At 37.0% G+C, this 18,604-nt stretch overlaps 1 protein-coding gene and 1 long non-coding RNA gene across 2 annotated transcripts in view; one reads left to right on the plus strand and one right to left on the minus strand.

Annotated features, from left to right (window-relative positions):
* Positions 1-15,065, minus strand: part of Kras (Kirsten rat sarcoma viral oncogene homolog) — a gene marked incomplete at its 5' end in the record, with an annotated part of 29,905 nt that extends 14,840 nt beyond the window's left edge. Inside the window, 1 exon segment of the mRNA XM_005379100.2 lies at positions 14,944-15,065. Coding sequence (XP_005379157.1) covers positions 14,944-15,054 — 111 coding nt within the window.
* On the plus strand, positions 11,852-18,592 carry LOC106147939. The gene is made up of 3 exons (XR_001232978.1): positions 11,852-11,890; positions 12,617-12,742; positions 16,555-18,592. It is a non-coding gene; the product is annotated as an uncharacterized LOC106147939 (long non-coding RNA).
* Positions 18,593-18,604: the final 12 nt, after the last annotated feature.

The following is an 18,604-nucleotide window of genomic DNA, read 5'->3' on the forward strand; positions in this document are numbered from 1 at the left end:
TGCAAGCAATTTACTACTTTAGATTTCATTAAAAACTTTTTGGTGCTAGAGATTCAATCTAGAGACTCGCACACGCTAAGCTCTCCCACTAAGCCACACCCTCCAGCTCCTTTAGCTTTCATTTTTAAGAGGGATGAAAGACTACCACGTGAGACTATCAGACTATCTTATCTATTAAAACATACTTAATGTACTTATTATCTCAGCAGTCAGGAAAGAAAGGATGGATACTTTCTGATGAAGCTTTTAAGGATTTGAAAATGTGGTTGAAAATTTTAACCTATTAAGTTGATTAATTACTTGAAAGAATTCCTGTAGGTTATAAACTGAAAACCAGAGTTTTGTTTTTGTTTTCGCTGTTTTACTGTTCAGTGTGTGTGTGGGTGTGGTAGTGCTAGGGATTCAATGCTCAGGGCCTCCTGCATACTAGGCAAGTGCTCTACCCACAACCAGTATTTTTGAAGAATAATGAAAAGGCAGGAAATTGAGGGCAAAGTATAGTGTTTTACAGTCAATTTATTACCTAGGTATGGTTCAAATCATGTAAAAGTGACTATTCAGTTCACATTTTTTATGTACCAATATGAACTAAAGTTACCCTTACAGTTGACAATTTCCTCGGTCTTCAAATCTCAAACCATCTACAACAATAAAGTTAAAAACTACAGTTTCTGGAGCCACATAAGCCTACAATATGTCAAGTATGGCTATGGGACGACTCACGATCTGCCCCAAAGAAGTTCTACTTATAAAATCATCAAACACTGTTTCAAAGGTATATATAATGTGCAGTAGTAACAACTTCTGCATGTATTTCATGTCTCCACGGTGAACGCTCTACCAAAGGGTCCAAAAAAGCTAGAAAAGCAGTTGCTGCTCCTATCATCCCTTCCACAGCCTAAGAAAATTAACAGTAAATCTGTTAGCCCTACACCTGATTATTATTACTATTTTATTTTGTCTCTTTGAGACAGGGTCTCCCTCTGCAGTTCAGGGTGGCCTTGAGCTCACTTTGTAACCCAGGCTGCTCTCGAACTTGCCATGATCCTCCTGCCTCAACCTCCCAAATGCTGGGATTACTGGTGTGCGCCACCATGCCTGGCTGTACACTCAATCATTTAAAAAAATTTGTTTTGTTTGAGACAGGGTCTCATCATGTAGTTCAGGCTGGTCTTAAACTCACTGTGATCCTCCTGCCTCAGCCTCCTGAGTGCTGGGATGACAGGCATGTATCACCAAACCCAACTTGCTCCATTATTTTAAAAAAGTCATTCACAATCTACTCATAATGCTAGTGATTAGAAGTAACAGGTTTAGGATAAAATTCAGTTTCTAAAGTTAATCTTAACCAGAATTCTTATCCTTGGAAGCATAATTAATCATTGAGCTATATAAAAAAGGCAAAGTAAGTTGGTAAAACTTAAAAGAACAAAACTGCTAAGTGACAGTGTAATTGCCAAAGAACTGACAAGTTTGAAGAGAGCAGAAAGTAAGCAAATTTTGTCCCAATATCAGGTTAGTGCTAAGAAAAAAACCCACTTGTACACAGATAAAAACTACGCATTCATGTAGTGTCTCTCCAAGAACTGAAGTCTAACAAGAGGCTTATTAGCAAACTACTCTTCACAGGCCACATCTTGCCCACAGTTTTTGTATGGCCCAAAAGCTAAAAATGGTTTTCACATTTTAAGTGACTGTTAAAAAATAAAAATAAAAGAGTAAAAACCTCAGACACTGTCACAAAGATCCTTCTGACCCTTTACAGAGAAACTTGCAACCCCCATTCTAAGCTAACAGAGTAACTTTTCACAAATTTCAACTATCACTGACACATATTTATTCCCTTCCTACCTAAAAAAAATCATTTTGTGAAAGAACAGGGTATCCAGGCCCAACAAATTTTTTAGAAACACAAATTCCACGATGAAAGTAGTTAATGATGAAGCAAAAAGGATCAAGATTTTATTTTTTTTTTTAGCCAAATTCTTGCTATGTAATTCAGGCTGGCCTCAAACTCTCAAGTACTGCGATTTCAGGTGTGAGCTACAACGCCTGGCTATATTTTAGTGTTATTTCTAGACTTTCAAATAATGTAAACCTTTATGCCAGTTACACAGGTTACTAATATCCCTAGGGGGCTAGGATAAAATAGTCATTTACACTCAATCACATAATAAAATAAACAAAGGAAAGTTATTCCATGAATCCCACTCTCAAAGCACCATTCTGCTTGTCTCGACGCACGATGTAACTTTTGTAAATGATACACTACGCTAGTAAGGGTGAGCTGTACATGGAATTAAAAATTTCTAGTAATACAGTAAGTAGGCACAATCCTCTTGGAAAACAATTACAGAATTTATCTAGAATATGAAGGTTTACAGATTTTAACAAAATAATGCCACTTATGGTAAATGATAATTAGTTTCTTTTAAAAATGGTGACTATAAGAGGTATACTTAGAACAGTACCCTAAAATGCCTCACTAAGAAAATTTACATAGACATTTAATACTGACCCACCACCTTCTACTATTTATTCCCAAAACATACCTGAAACCCAAGCACCCAGCACTATCACTTGCTCCCTTAACTGTCACCTAGTTATGCCCTAGTCCCTCGGTGGCAAACCTACAGCACGGGGGCCACAGCAGGCTGTTTGTTACCACGGCAAGTGCTGAGCGGTCTGCCTCACTGCCCCAGTGCACGACTACTGTCTCAAATACTCTGCCGCAGTGATCACTTCCTAGCAGGTATTTCTGTATTTCCACAGAGCAGCAAATGAATGCTTTTAAGTATGCCGCGGACTTGGAAGATAGTCAATACCTGTCTGTTGAATAAATGAATGAATCCATTCAAAGTAAATAGTACACGCAGACACACACACACACAAGCATTAAAATTCCAACAGTGAAACACAATTTATCAGATTTTGTTAACTAACCAACCCCTCCCAAACATCTTACACTAAACATAACGTATAGTTTAAATGAATTCTACATAACCAACATCCTTGTTTTCAATGTATTCATTTGCAAAGGCAAAGTTTTAAATTGTTTAACAATCTGTTTTGAAAATTTTCTTTAAAAAGTCTTATAAAAACAAGTATAAGTTTAAGATATTATAAATTTAAGAATGAAATTATAAAATTTTAAACTACAAAATACTATGCATAATGCAATAAATGGTACTTTCAGCTTGTATACAATATGAAAGCCACTATGCAAAAATACAACCAAAAGTATACATACAGTGATTTAAAAATATTTACAAGGAAGAGTATAAGATTGGGGACAAGAATACTACAATAAGTTTGTCTCTTATAAGAGCTAAACCAAATGTGGCAGAATGCTAAGATCTGACAAAGCCAGTTGATACACAAATAATGTTCAGTATCTCACTTTTCCATATAGCACCAAGTATACACCCTATTTATCACTATTCAGTAGCAAAGACTTATATTTTTATTTTTCTTTAAATTTCTGTTGGTTCAGTAGGCTACAATATCTTACTGTTTTAGTATCAGTTTCTCTGAGAAGTAATACTTCATGTATCTTCAAATTATCACCATTACCCTATTGTTCTACTTTTGGAGTTTTCAGAAGTATTGAATACCCCAGTTTATCATTTGCCTCTGATTGTTGTTTTCATGAAAGAAACTAATCCACAGATACATTAAAAGAAATTTGAAAGGTAAGATAAACTCACTGACCAGAAAACCAGTTTGTCATTTTGTATTATCACGAATAATAACCAAATTATTCGGCATGCTCATCTTTTAATACACTCAACTTGGTTTTCCAATCCAGGCAGTAAGTCTGATATAAAATATAGTAAACGGAAACCCTAAGGAAACTACAGGTAATAACTTTTACTAAGGGGGCTGGGGATTTAGCTCAGCGGCACAGCACCTGCCTGGCAAGCACAGGATCCTGAGTTCGATTCCTAGTACTGGAAAAAAAACAAAAAAAAAAGTAACTTTTACTGAAAGGAATCATAACACTTTTGGGGGGGCAGTACTGGGTATTGAGCCCAGGTGCACTCAACCACTAAGCCACATCTCCAGCCCCTTTTATTTTTTGAGAGGCGAGGTCTTTCTAAGTTGCACCGGCTAGGCTTGAATTTATGGTCTTCCTGTTTCACCCTCCTGAGTAGCTGGGATAATAGGCATGTGCCACCATACCTGGCTCATACTGCTATGAACAGTAATTACAACAGTCAACATTTACAGAGCTCTTATATAAGTCAGATACTGTGATACAAGTATTGCAAGCATTATCTCACTTAATCTCCACCTTTAGACTGTTGATTCTACCAGACGCTCCTGTTAGTATGAATAGGACTGCTAAAAATATCAGCTAATGTATTATTTGGTGGTTTATTTTTGAAATTGTTTGCAGTTTTCTTAACGTGTTAAGTATTATAAGAACACCTATAGGAGGAAATGAGAAATTTACTCTCTTAATGCTCAAGAATTCTAAGTTACTCTTCTAAAAGATTACTTGAATCCTGGTTATTAAGCATCAAAGGTTAGTTCTCAAAGTCAGCTAGAAATATGCATTGTGGCCTAGTATGTTAGAATAATAACAGGAAGACATGAATAATTTGGTATATGTAAATAGGTTCATGAGTTCATCCCCATCTACCCACCTTATTCTCTGCTGTATCAGGATTATTGAAAATCTAAGTGTCACATTCTGTGCTAAGGCACTATAGATTAAATATCTAATTACAGATTATATTAATGAACATCTAGAGTCAGAAACGGTCTCATATTCAAAATTTGGATTTTTGGATTAGGAATATTCAAATAGTAAAGTTTGCACAAACATTCCAAAATCCAGAAAACTCCAAAATATCAAATACTTCCGGCTCTAAACATTTCAGATAAAGGATACTTCATCTGTTTACAGTTTCTGAAGGAACTGAGTCTAGTGGTAGAGAAATGAATGTAAACAGATAATTGAAGTAAACTGAATAAATAACACAATAAGCAGGACAAAGTGTAATGGTATCACACAAGAGGTCAACTTTGTTTGACTAAAGGACAGGGTAGAGCCACTCCAGGCAGGAAGGAGCAAAGAAAATGTACAAAACACATGAAAAAGCAAGATGAACACAGAGAATCAAGAAGTTCAATAATAAGTTAGCCTGTGATATAATAGGTAAGTAGCAAGAAGGGAAAATAGACAATCAAGCAGAGGCCAGATTAAAGACGGTCCTGTAGGCTGTAATTAGGGAAATTTTTAACTCCATCCTACACTAATAATCACTAAAAGGTTTTTAAGTAGGAAGGGAGAATCCAATTTACCATGCTCACTGCTAGCACGATTATGACACATCGTGTAAAGGGACATGATTTTTCTGACGCTCCTAGACACTGCCTCAACACACCCACCTGGAATCACTAGTAGCAGCGTGAAGCATCACCTCCTGTCTGCACAGGGTTCAGCCTCAGCAGTATCAAGCCCCACCCATGAGCTTCTACTTTTAATAACCCCAGGTCTCTGCTGTCTCTGAACCCTAGTAGGGTAGTAGCTACTTCTTGATGTTGCTATGTTACCTCAGTGTTTGCGTTTTGCTTTTAAGTCTTCTAACTAATAAACAAATTCTCCATATTAAGTTCTCCATTTTGAAATATCTACTCTGATTTTTGTTTTCTGTACGGCATTTTTTACTACCACAAATGTTAAAACAGAAGGAAGAAAGAAAGAAAAAAGGAAGGAAGCAAGGGAAGGAGGGCAAGAGGGGAATGCAGACTGAAGAGGTACATTATTAAACTATCAAGAGAAAGGACAGAAAATGAACTAAGGCAGCAAAAGCAGTATGGATGGAGGACACTGAACAGATCTGAGAAATACTGAAAGAGTAAAATTGACAGAACTACCCGCATAAACTGCAGCTAGGAATGCTGCCACCACTGTGGAAAGCAACTCGGCAGGTCCTCAAAAAGTTAAACAGTGAGTATCCTATAATCCAGCAATTCTACATATATGTATGTATGACCCAAGAAAACTGAAAATATACTGACATACAACAGTCTCTTGTCCTTATAAAATCACTGGGCATCTACATTTGGAATAATTTTTGCAGAACTCGTCACTGTATTTTGATATATAATGGAACTGGACAAATTCCAGAGAAAGAAAGCTAAAGCTACCAGGTGGGAAGGGTTTCTGTTTTGATTAGGGAGCAAGGACATTATGGAGCTTGTCCTCATAACAGAATTTCTGATTTAAAAAGACATCCTTTAAAAATAGGATAAAGAAAATAAAGATTTCTTTTCAAATGCTAGATACTGAGAATTATGACAACGCTGAATATTAATTTAGGACTAAAGTGAATAAAATGTATACAACTCCCAACAGATAAAACTATCGTTAGTTCAAAAGTCTTGAATAAACCGAAGGAAACTGCCAAACAGGTTTTTGAAAATAAAGATGTTATAACCATACATCCATAACATCGAAGTCACATGGTATTCTCGCACAAATTACGGCTTGATGTCAAAGTAAGAATACAAGGCTGGAATGATCATAGATCCAGTCTTGATAATTACAGATGCCAATGTAATTTTGTTTTTTTGGTTTTTTTTAATTTTCATGTTTTATATACTTCTCAAGTTATTCATTACTTGGCCTTGATGTCCATTTCCTTAATCCAGGCGTATATCTGCACTATTCAACTTGAGGTTTTAGAAAAGGAAAGTATGAAATAATTTAGTGATATCTACCACTTTTGTGGCCTTTTCTCTCTCCAAAATTAACATTTTCTTCTCCTTCACTCCCAATATTAAATGCTGATTTTGAAAAACTAAAATACCGCATAGAATGAAAGAGTATTTAAGTCTGCTTTTAGATCAACAGAATTCAACACAATGTGCTGTCACCCAGCTTCTCTTATATAAGAGAAAAACTGGCATTTTTCAATGTCAATACACATAAATTTACCTAATTCTCTTAAACAACTTATAATTTGTGTGGACATACTCTTAATTTATTTCACTCATTTGCTACTTGTAGACATGTACATTACTTCCCTTAAAAAAATCACAATCAGCACTACAATAAGCATTCCTGTAAACATATTTTAATCAACTATCCAATTAAATCTTGGTCTAACTTTCTGAGAAGTGAAGTTGCCTCATCAAAGGACATGAAGTTTAAATTTTCATATGTATTTCCAAACTGACCTCTAGAAAGTTTCTAACCGTTTATTCTTTTTGTCTTTTTTTTTTGTTGTTGTTGAGACAGGGTCTCACTGTGCAGTTCAGGCTGGCCTTGAGCTCACTTTGTAGCCCAGGCTAGTCTTGAACTCGCAATGATCCTCCTGCCTCAGCCTCCCAAGTGCTAGGATTACAGACGTGCGCCACCATACCTGGCTCTAACAGTTTATTCTTGTTACAGCATAAAAAGTGCAAATTTCTCCAGAGCCTTTATCATTCTGATCTTAATGAATGTAAAAGTATAAAACGTTATTGGCTGAACCTGTACTATATGTTTATGGCATTTTAAAATCTGGAGACAGGCTAGCTATTTATATTTTTAGCTTGCTTCTCAATTCTATTTGAATGTTTACTTTTTTCCTAATTCATATTTAAAATTACTTCCTATTAATTGAACCAAGTAGTCTTCCTTTGTCTTGTCTCTTTGTTAAAGATGTCTTCATTTTTTTTTTTTTTTTTGTTTTGTTTTGTTTTGTTTTTGGTTTTTCTCTGGTACCGGGAACTGAACTCACGACCTTGCGCTTGCCAGGCAGGCGCTTGATGTCTTCATTTTTGCACAGCCAGAGCTCAGTATTTTCACTGTTTGGTTTTTTTACATATATACTCCCGCCCAACCATTAATTTTGAGATAGGATTTTGCTAAATTGTCATCAAACTTGTAATCCTCCCGCCTCAACCTCCCAAGGTGCTGGGCTTACAGGCATGGACCATCACTACATCCAGCCACCTCAGTCTTTTCATACTAATTCTAGAGGTAAGGAAACTGTTAATTCACTCAATCTCTGTTACTTAAGGCAATAGTGCAAGAACCAAGATTTACAATTGGCACACGCCTATAATCCCAGCACTCAGGAGGCTAAAATAGGAGGACTGCTGCAAGTTTGAGGCCAGCCTGACCTGTCTCAAGACCCTGTCTACATAGCAAGACCCTGTCTCAAAAAAACCAAAATGAAACAAAACACAAAGAAGACTGACATTATCATCTTTATTTCAGAGTATGCAGCTTCACATTAAAACTTATATACCAAAGAATCAAGGTTTTTACTATGGTAAAAAGATACAGAGGAAACAAAGGAAGAATAATAAACTTGTAACTTTTTAATAACATAAGTTTCCTAGTTCTGTGTTGCAAGACTAGAAGCAGCAACACTCCAGTAGCAAAAAAACACACCTCATCTAGAGCTTGATTTCTAAATACTATCCCTACTAAAAGGAAGTAGCGCTCCTTGGATAAACAGCTGCATGCAGGGTGGGGACAGGGAAAGAACAGATGAACCTGGAACCACTATACCAGCAAAGAAAGCAGAAAGACTGATGAGGACAGGTCGAAAGGATGCAGAAGCCAGCTTGGAAAGGGTTTCACTGGCCAGAAAAGCAAGTCTGAGCATCAAAACCAGTAACTACAATAATGAACTTCAACATATCCAATAAAAAGAAACAGTTCATGAGTCTATGCTCATACAAATAAACACAAGCAACAAACTTCGTAAAGGACCAGAGAGTAAACATTTTATGGCTTTGGTCTCTGTTGTAACTTCTCAACTCGCGTACTATGACGCAAAAGCAGCCTTTCACCAAATGTAAACCTAAGCATGATTATGCTCCAGTAAAACTTTAATGAAACAAGACAGCAGGAAGGATAAAAATCTCTATCTTAAAAGAGTTTAGAGATAAAGGATCTTAAGATATGTAACATTCTCAAAATAGCTCAGGAAAAATAAAAGAATATGTACTCATTTGTGTGTACAAATTTATATATTTATCTCTCCTATTTGAGATAGGATTTATACAATCCTATCTCAAATTTATACACACACACACATGTAGATCCAGAGAAAGCAATTAAGGCAAATATTAACTAGGAAATCTAGTTTAAGGGTAAGTTACTCATTGTACTATTTTTTACTATTTTACTATTTTTTACTATTTTTCAACCGCTGGGCTGAAGTTTTTCAAAACAGAAAGTTGAAAAAGTTCTCTATGGTGTTTGTTATGTTTCTCCTTAATCCTCGCAAACATTTTATCTTTACTATTCATTTCTACTAATTTTATTATATCAAGATTACAATAACATAGCTTTCATAATCCTAGGGCCTATGAGACAGTAAAGGTAAGACATGAAGACACTTAATGTTCTTCTAAAGTATAAAAGCCTTGGGTTACTACTTAATACACTGTTCTTCAAAATCTTCAGACCTGTAAGCTTCATGAAGGCAGAGATCTGTCTGCCTGCTCCTCAATATATCTCCAGGGCCATAAAGATGGCATGTTATAAAGTGAGCACTGAATAATATTTTCTGAAGTAAGGGATTAGCTGCATTGTTAAAACCAGGACCCTAGGAAATGGTTTGCATTTTTTGAGACAAGGTCTTGCTGTGTACTCAGTCCAGGCTGGTCTTGAACTCACTATGTAGCCCAGGCTGGCCTCACACTCAAAGTGATCCTCTTGCCTCAGCCTCCTGAATGTTAAGATTACAGGTATGCACCACCATGCCTGGCCATAAAAATTTTTTTTTACCTTTGACTTATTTCCACTATCAACTTCCACTTATATATTTCTAAAGCTTTGTGTTTACAAAATTCCAAGGCAAAATACTGCCAATAAATTTTACCACTGAAGTCTAAGTAATTGCTTTTTTTTTTGCAGTACTGGGGATCAAACTCACAATCCTGCCTATGCCAGGCAGGCGCTTATGCCACTGAGCTACATCCCCAGCCCGTAATTACTTATTCTTAATTGACCTATATGGAGCACTTGAATTTTGCAGTATTCCAAAAAGAAGATGCTCCACAACTAATCCACAAGCCTAGAAAAATCTGTGAAATGTGAACCTTCATAGTTTGTCATTTGTGAAAAAGCCTTTCCTAACATACCCTGTAAACATTCTGTAAAACTTATATTCTAAATTAGCTCTGGAGTACATGCAAAGAAATTCAGAGACACTTACAGGTTTTGGTTCTTCTGACAAAATAAGGTCAATCAACATTACCAATAGAGCCATGCTGTGTTCTCCTACACTACCATTTCCTTTCTTCAATATACTGAATTCACCTAATTCTTTAATGCGGAAGACCTAACTAGTCCACACAATAATCTCTGTAGTAATATTAACGAGTAAAATTAGTACTTTAAACACTTTTTAAAAAATTATATAAAATAAGACTTTGAAATAAAATTGATATATTTACAAACTGATGTAACTACAGGTTATAACCACAGATGAAAATAAGAAAACTATCCAAACTTAGGATTTCATTGTTACTTTTTATAAAAGCAAACAAGTTACCAGCAGAGGGCACTCACAAAAGGGGAGAAGAGCTGGCCAGAGCCTTGAAGAGAAATGCGCTTATTAGAAAACTGCTGTGTGTATCTTACTTTAAAAACCCAATGTTTTAATACAACACAGACAAAGCTAATATAATGTATATTAGTTTCACAAAAGGTAAAGTTTAAATCTACACTATGTTTGAAAACTAATGTAAAATTTACCTTAGGGGCATGAATTTGACAACTTACGAGATATTTAAAGCTACCTGTCACACAAACCAGACTTCATTCTCAGAACCATTAACATGTTGGGCCAGGTACTTCTTTGGTGTGGAAGCTGCCCTGTGCACAGTAGCAAGCTGAACTTCATTACTGGCCTCTACCTTATAGATGCTACCAGCAGCCCTCCCCGTCACCAAGCTGTGATAACCAAAATATCCCCAGATACTGAAAACGTTCCCTGAAGGGCAAAGGCACCAGTCCATGTCTCACTGATAAGTACTTATATGAAAATCAGTAAAATAACAGCTTAGAACATTACATCGGCTTTTCTTATACTGCTCTTCCATTAAGGTTTAATATTAGACTTTTACACAGTATAATCTAAAAACCTTACTCTGCGAATAGAATCAATTTTACAATTAACATGAAAACACAAAGTAGAGAAACTGATAAACCTTGGTTAAATACCACCTGGCCCAAAACACTAAAGATAGAACAAATGGATCCAATTATGAATTCACTTTTCCTGACTAAATAATAACTGTTTCATCAAAGAGCATAGTACAGTACTTGAATTACAAATGCCACCTTAACAAAGTATACAGATTTCAGGAGAACTAGAGCTGAGAAAAACTGCCTCTTGTTATATTTTTTACGAGCATATTATGTGTGATGCTCAATATGTATTTGCTCATTGCTCACTTGATCTCTACAAGTTCTTATAGTTTTTTAAGGTAAGTTTTTTTCCCTTGTACTAAATTCTACCTTGGGAAAACCCATTTCAAGGACTATGCTTTCATAACATGTGATTGCTATACTGTAAGAACACATTTCTAACTAACCTATGAGTTTTTTTTTTACAAATTTCTTTCCAATCTTGCCTTACTAACAGGTTGTCATTACTTTCTGAAACACACTGGTGGACTTCATTAAAGACAAAAATAAAATCTTCAGAAGTCTAAGTGATTGTCATGAGCATATCCTTGATTCTAAACATACTCTATTTGCTATGACTAATTCTTGTTTTCTTTTGTTTGTTTGTTTTTGTTCTTGAGATAGGGTCTAGCTCGTAGTCCACGCCTGCCTGGAACTCATGGTGATCCTCCTGCCTCAACCTCCTGAATGCTGAGACTGCGGGAATGTACCACCACACCTGGCCATGCCTAATTCTCTACTGTATCTTTGCCATTGTTGCCATTAGTAGCCTAAATTCAAATTTCAGTATATTAAGACATCATAAGTAGTCTACGTTAGTATTTTCTTAGTTTAAAACACAGCTAATTTTTTACTTTAATAAAGTAATACAAGGTATGGTAGAAATTTCACTTAACTTTTTTCAGAAAATTTAAATTGAAATCCCACCACTAAGTATCCTCAGAAGAGTCAGAACCTCTCAGTGACCACTTTCATCTCTAAAATGAAAGACACAATGACTACAGCTCCTTATCTACCTTATACTGTAATTCGTTGCAAATTCTAAATCACTAGAAATATGGTATTACTGGGTTTAAATGTTTTACAAATTTCTTTCTGTATCTTTATTTTGGGAGTTATGGATATAGGATCTCAGTATGTAGTCCAGGTAGGCCCTGAAGTTGTCATGCTCCTCTTTTGGCCTCCCAAGTGCTGGGGTTACAAGTGTATGTCATCACGCCCAGCTATCCATTTTATTTTTCTGTACCAAGAATCGAACTCACAACCTCATGCTTGCTAGGCAGGCACTGTGCTGCTGAGCTATACCCCTGGTCTTTTTTTCCATTTTATTTTAATGTAGGAAAACTGACAAGAATTTCAAGTATGAAATGTCTACAGCCTTTCTATTTTTCTTTCTGACCACATTATTTGTCAGTCAGAATCTAACAACAGCAGTGAAATCTCCTATCCTCCTTAACATTTTTACAGTAACAGCGTTGACATATTTAGTTCATCAATTCTACTAAACCGTTAAATTCTCTTGCCGTTCTTACAGTGTGAGCAATACCATGAACTGAAGGTGTCAGTTTCCTCGGACTCAACGTAGCTTGGGTGGTAAGTGATAATTTTAGACACCTGTCCTCAGGTGGCTTAACTACATGAGGGAATGTCAGTCTCAAAGTTCACAGGTAAATAGTGCTTCCCAGAGTCAAGTGTAGATTAGGAGAAATCATAATCAGAGTTATGAGTTTAAGTTTATAAACATTTTCTACTTTTCCCACAAACAATGGATTAAGTATTGGCTTTGTTTATGCAGGATTTATATTGCATTTTGACAACTTTGAGCAAGACGTTTCCTAACGTATTTTATCACATTCATGCATGCATGACCTCATGTTACATGCATTCATACAGCATTCACGACCTCTGATAGGAAACAGAGCATAATGGAATTTCTCAGATTTTCAGGGAAGATGAGGGCTTCCAAATCCCAGGAAAACTTACATGCTTAATCTGCACTCTGTTAAAAGTTCTCTTTACACCTGATTTAAACCGTAAAGGTATGCCAAGTACGTTTGGATTTGGAATACAGATTGAAATGGGTGAAATATTTCTTCCTCAAAGAAAAAACAAAAACTGTATTATAGCACAGAATCATCAGAATTAAAGATGGTATACAGACTCTTACACAGGTCGACTTTTAACTAGTGTTCTCTTTTACTAATGCAAATTCTTAAACTTGGAAAACAAAAGTTGCCTCTTTAAGTCAAAGATTTGTGAATAGACATTACTCCTCCATTTTTTTGGTACCACCAACAATGTTTGATATTTCCTTATGGACAGTAATCTAACCAATCTACACAGTTCTAAAGTACATAAACATTTTCCCAAGGCCATTCATCATGCTACAGACTCCAACTCAGGGCAAAGGGTTTCTTCAAAGTATGACACAGCACAGACCTGAACAGGGACTTGTGACTTGCTCTAGATTCCACAGCTTGGGACTTACAGGAAGATCTGGGAGCTTCTTCAGGACAGATTTTTAAAATTGGTACATTACAATAAAAATAAAAGCTAGGGCTTAGCTTAGCACAACCTAGAGTAAAGATGCCTAAAAAATAATCTAAGAACATAAGGATATTTCACAGAAAAGTCCACGTATTTATTTCTACTCTCACTGATGATAAATTTAACATGCACATTTGGATTATTCATAAAGTATGCTAATGATTACCTACCAACAATGAGCTAACAAGACAGTTACTGAATCTCCTGCAGTTCTTTGGGATTAAATAAATCCTTATCGGCTTGGGATAATTTCAGTCAGTGCTGCCACATCCAGTATGAACTCTACCTGACTTCTCAAGGTCTCTTCTAGGACTTTATTGCACCAATTTGCTACTGGCTTTTACTTTGCTAAGTTTCATGAAACTAACACCCTCAAAATAATACAGTAATCTTGAACAGCTTACCAATCAAGTTGTATTTTAAAAAATGTATGTATATTTTCTTGAGTAAATTAAAAAGATCACAAAATAAGGGTAAGGATTGACTAATATTTTTATACAATCACATCTTAGGCAAAAAATGAGCTTTTAAAAATGCATCAGGTAACTGCAGGTTCTCCATTACTTTAAAGTTGAAGGGAAACACTTATTAAGTTTAAACAACAACCATCAAATGATTACTCTTTACCAGTGCTTTCAATCTAACTTCTACATGTGACATCAAAATTCAAAGAAACCTATACAAACGAAAGCTACATCCAAAAGAATGACTTTTAGGTACAAATAAAATAAAAATTAACATTTTTACCTCTCACAAAACTTTCTTTTTTTTTTTGTTTTTTGTTTTTTGTTTTTCTCCGGTACCGGGAACCGAACTCATGACCTTGCGCTTGCCAGGCAGGCGCTTTGCTGCTGAGCTAAATCCCTAGCCCCCTCACAAAACTTTCATAAGCTCTTCAATCCAAATATACATAAACTGGTTTTTTTTGGTACTGGGAATCGAACTCAGGACCTCGCACTTGCCAAGCAGGCACTTGTGCCGCTGAGCTATGCCCCCAGCCCTTCATACACTGTTGAGAGTAAACTTCACAGACCTTCACATTCTCCTCAAGAAACAGGGCTTCCCATATCTATGGCTACATATAACTTCAGTTAAAGTCTTCAAACTCAAGGACATTTCAGATAACTCAGTAACTTCCCCTAGAATTACTCAGTAAAAAGAACTCAGGAAAATGATCAGAGAAACCTTTTTTTTGGCACCGAAGAATGGTCCTGCACAAGTAAAATGTATATTAAAACAAGATTTACCTCTATTGTAGGATCATATTCATCCACAAAGTGATTCTGAATTAGCTGTATCGTCAAGGCACTCTTGCCTACGCCACCAGCTCCAACTACCACAAGTTTATATTCAGTCATTTTCAGCAGGCCTTATAACAAAAATAATGAAAATGTTACTAAATTAGAACATGTATCACACATGAGGTTAACACACTATCCAATACTCTATTAATAACTTTTAACACGAATCCCCTTTACTTGGAAAATTGTAAGATATGCTGAAATTCAATGATGAAAACCTCAGCTGACTAGAGATATGTACTACAGTGAATTATACTTCGTTTACAAACTCCCTCATCAATATTAAGAAGCATGCCTAGAGAATATAGCCAGTTCTTTTATCATATTCGGGTTGTTCTATCTACTAGCTGTGTGCAGCAGCTAATGGCTCTCATAGGAACACACCATGACTTCCCTCAGTACAAGAGTCTCCCACAGTGCTCTATACCCTACAGACACACTCGCACAAACTTGTTGACAGCTATTCCTGCTCCTCTCCTTGCAGTATTCTTAGCTGATTCTGGCTTGTAAGAACTAGAAGGAGATATGCTAACAGTATCTTTGTTGGAGCTATGGAAAGCCTTTTTTCTGAGGCAGGGTCTCACTATGTATTCAAGGCTGGCCTTGAACTCCATGTGTAGCCCCAGGCTTGCCTTAAAATTTGCAGCAATCCTCTTCCCCAGCCTCCCCAGTGCTGGAATTACAGGCTTGTGCCACCATGCCTGACTGGAAAACTTTTTAAAAACATCATCATAGTTCTGGATAGGTAGCAAAAATTACATATAGTTTCTAGGATCAAAGTTGAACTGTGTCAAAGAGAAATAAGATACCTGCTGAGAAAAACAAAAGTAAAAACTCAGAAAACTAAGAATTTTAGATTAACTATTCAGTATAGGTGATCTGGTCTTCAGTCACGATACATATTCCTGTATCAGTGCTGCTCAGCAGCCCTTTGTACAAGAAAAATGTGATTAAACAAAATTTAGACATAAATACTACTTTTAGTAAGAAAAAATTGTGAAGACGTAAGCGTGCATTTCTGAGTAACCCCCCTACCTAACTTACTCTGGTAAGTCATTTCTCAACAGGTGCGATAAATACTGACAATCTGTACAGCTGACAATCACAAGAGAGAAACTAAAATCTGATAGTTTTTAGTCCGCTACTTAAAACTTTTTCGAAATTTTTTGTTTTGTTTTGTTTTGTTTTGTTTTGTTTTGTTTTTCTCCGGTACCGGGAACCGAACTCACGACCTTGCGCTTGCCAGGCAGGCGCTTTTGCCGCTGAGCTAAATCCCCAGCCCCAACTTTTTTGAAATAAAATGAACACATTTACTTTTATGCCTTTTCTTCATGGGACGTACAATTACAAATAAAGAGAAATGCAGGAAGAATGACCCACCCACTCATCTAGAATAAGTAGTTCTAGATCAGTGAATGTGTATATATTGCACAAAACACGAAACTCATGAAGCATCCTATTTATTGAAGACTGAGAATTATCCAAACAGACACCAAGAAAAAATAAAGCTAATTTGTTCCAGTGCACTAACCTCACCTTACTCCTGAACTTCCTCAGAAACAGCACTACAGGCTGGAAAACTATTGTATCACAGATCTGCCCGACGGCTCTCTGCCCTGCTCGGTCCCATCTACCTGCACTGCTGACTGTCTGGGGCTGCGACGAAGGCCACTGCATAGATATCTTACCCCGTCTGGTATGTTTTATTCCAAATACAGGCCGCAGCGGAGAGATGAGAAGAATCACATGAAAATATGGCCTTTAGCTCCCTGCAGGCCTTACCCCCCACCTAAACATGAAGTTTGCAAAGCTTGTAACAGCAATTGAGGAACCTCCTTTGGAGTCCCCAAAGGTCAAAATTGTTTTCATAATACTATTAAGATTTCTTTAGCTTTTTCACTATCATTCTTTCACAAGTGTCTGGTAGAGTTCTGCAGACTGTGTGATCACAATAGATTGAATGCAGATGCAGATAGGACAATACAGATGTCTCCTATTAAAGCACATAATTAAACAGATTTGTTAAAGTGCGAAACAATGCCACCCTTCTCACTAATTTTTGGTTCTCCTTTGGGAAACAGTTACTTTTCATTAAAAAATGTATTCACACTATCAAATAGCAGGCTTATTATTTCTATTTCTAAATGAATGAATACAATTTCAAAGTTCTTTTTTCTAATATGGTAAATATTGATAAGACCCCAAACAAATCAAACATTTTTGAGACCCTCAACAATTTTTAAGAATGTAAAAGAGTCCTCAAGACCAAAAGGTTTGCTGGTACAGGATACGCTGTGGACGAATACTATACTGGAGTTTAGTTGTACGTGCATGTGTAATCAGAGACACACACCTTCTGGTCTACTTATTTATGCAACAGTTGTTGCTGGGGGAAAAAAAATTCTTGAGTCAGGTTTTTAAAACCAAGTAATATTTAAATCCGCTGGAAGGAACTGGGCTCCAAAGGGGTCCTACAGAAGGAGGACGATAGGCCAGAAAGGGTTACCTTCACCAATAGTTAAGGTAGTAAGGGGTACACCTGGGACTAGAACCCAATAGTTTTGTTAAGGGAAAAAAACCATTTTCATAATAATAGAACTGAATAATATAGAACTGAATCACCATCTATCATTCCTTTAAGTCAAACATGCTTGTGGATGCCTACAGTCTCAAAGTAAACATACCGATATCCAGCATATCTGAAGTCTACACTCTTATTACACGCAGGAGTCAGCCTTTTGGACCTCAGAGTGACACCATTCATATGGTTAATTCTGAGATGACTATTACGAACAGAGATGATGAGATGACTACTCCTTTATCATTTTTAGATGACCTTCCATTACAAACATAACATATACACTGTGTGACAACTAGAAAACACCTCTGTTTTTAATCCCTTGCTCTCCTGCGTACCGGCTTAGGAAGACTGGCTTTAGGACTTTGGCTGTACCATGCACAGGTCTAAGCATTTATTTCATATAGTTAGCTGACCGATGACTACAATTTGAAAAATCGTGTGAGTAATGTTTGATAGGGAACAAATCCGTACGGACGAAGGTGAAATATAGAAGAGATGGAGGAAAGGACCAGAAAAGGAACATTAAACTTCATACCATTTTAACTATTGCTGTCTATATTTGACTATCAAGGAAAAAAAAAAAAAAAAGCCCTGCTCTGCTCTTTGGGTTTTTCTTCCTGTGCTTTAACTTGACAAAGCAAAACAGACCTTCTGGGATTAACTTTTCCCTTTTCACTGCAGGTCACGGGCTTGACGTGCTGGGTGTTGGCCACCTGTTCTTCCACCACCATCTCCACCTCCACCTCCTCCTTTGTGGCCGCAGCAATGTCACGGCTCATGCGTGGGGGAGGGGAGCAGGCAGGAACTCGGCGGCAGATGCATTTTTCACCCCCAAACACAATAACCTCCCGCAGTGGTCTCCGGGCGCCCTCGGATGCTGTCCCCCCAGACTGACTCCCCGGTGACCCACGCGGCCCCCTGCGCTCCGGGCAGGACCGCTGTCCGCCCGGCCCGCGCTCCGGGGAGAAGTTTCCACCGCTCGCAGGGATGCTGGCTGCAGCGGGGCAGGCAGCGGCCGGGCGCCGG

The sequence above is a fragment of the Chinchilla lanigera genome, unplaced genomic scaffold, assembly GCF_000276665.1.
Source record: "Chinchilla lanigera isolate Chin_1 unplaced genomic scaffold, ChiLan1.0 scaffold00012, whole genome shotgun sequence".
Lineage (NCBI taxonomy): Eukaryota > Metazoa > Chordata > Mammalia > Rodentia > Chinchillidae > Chinchilla > Chinchilla lanigera.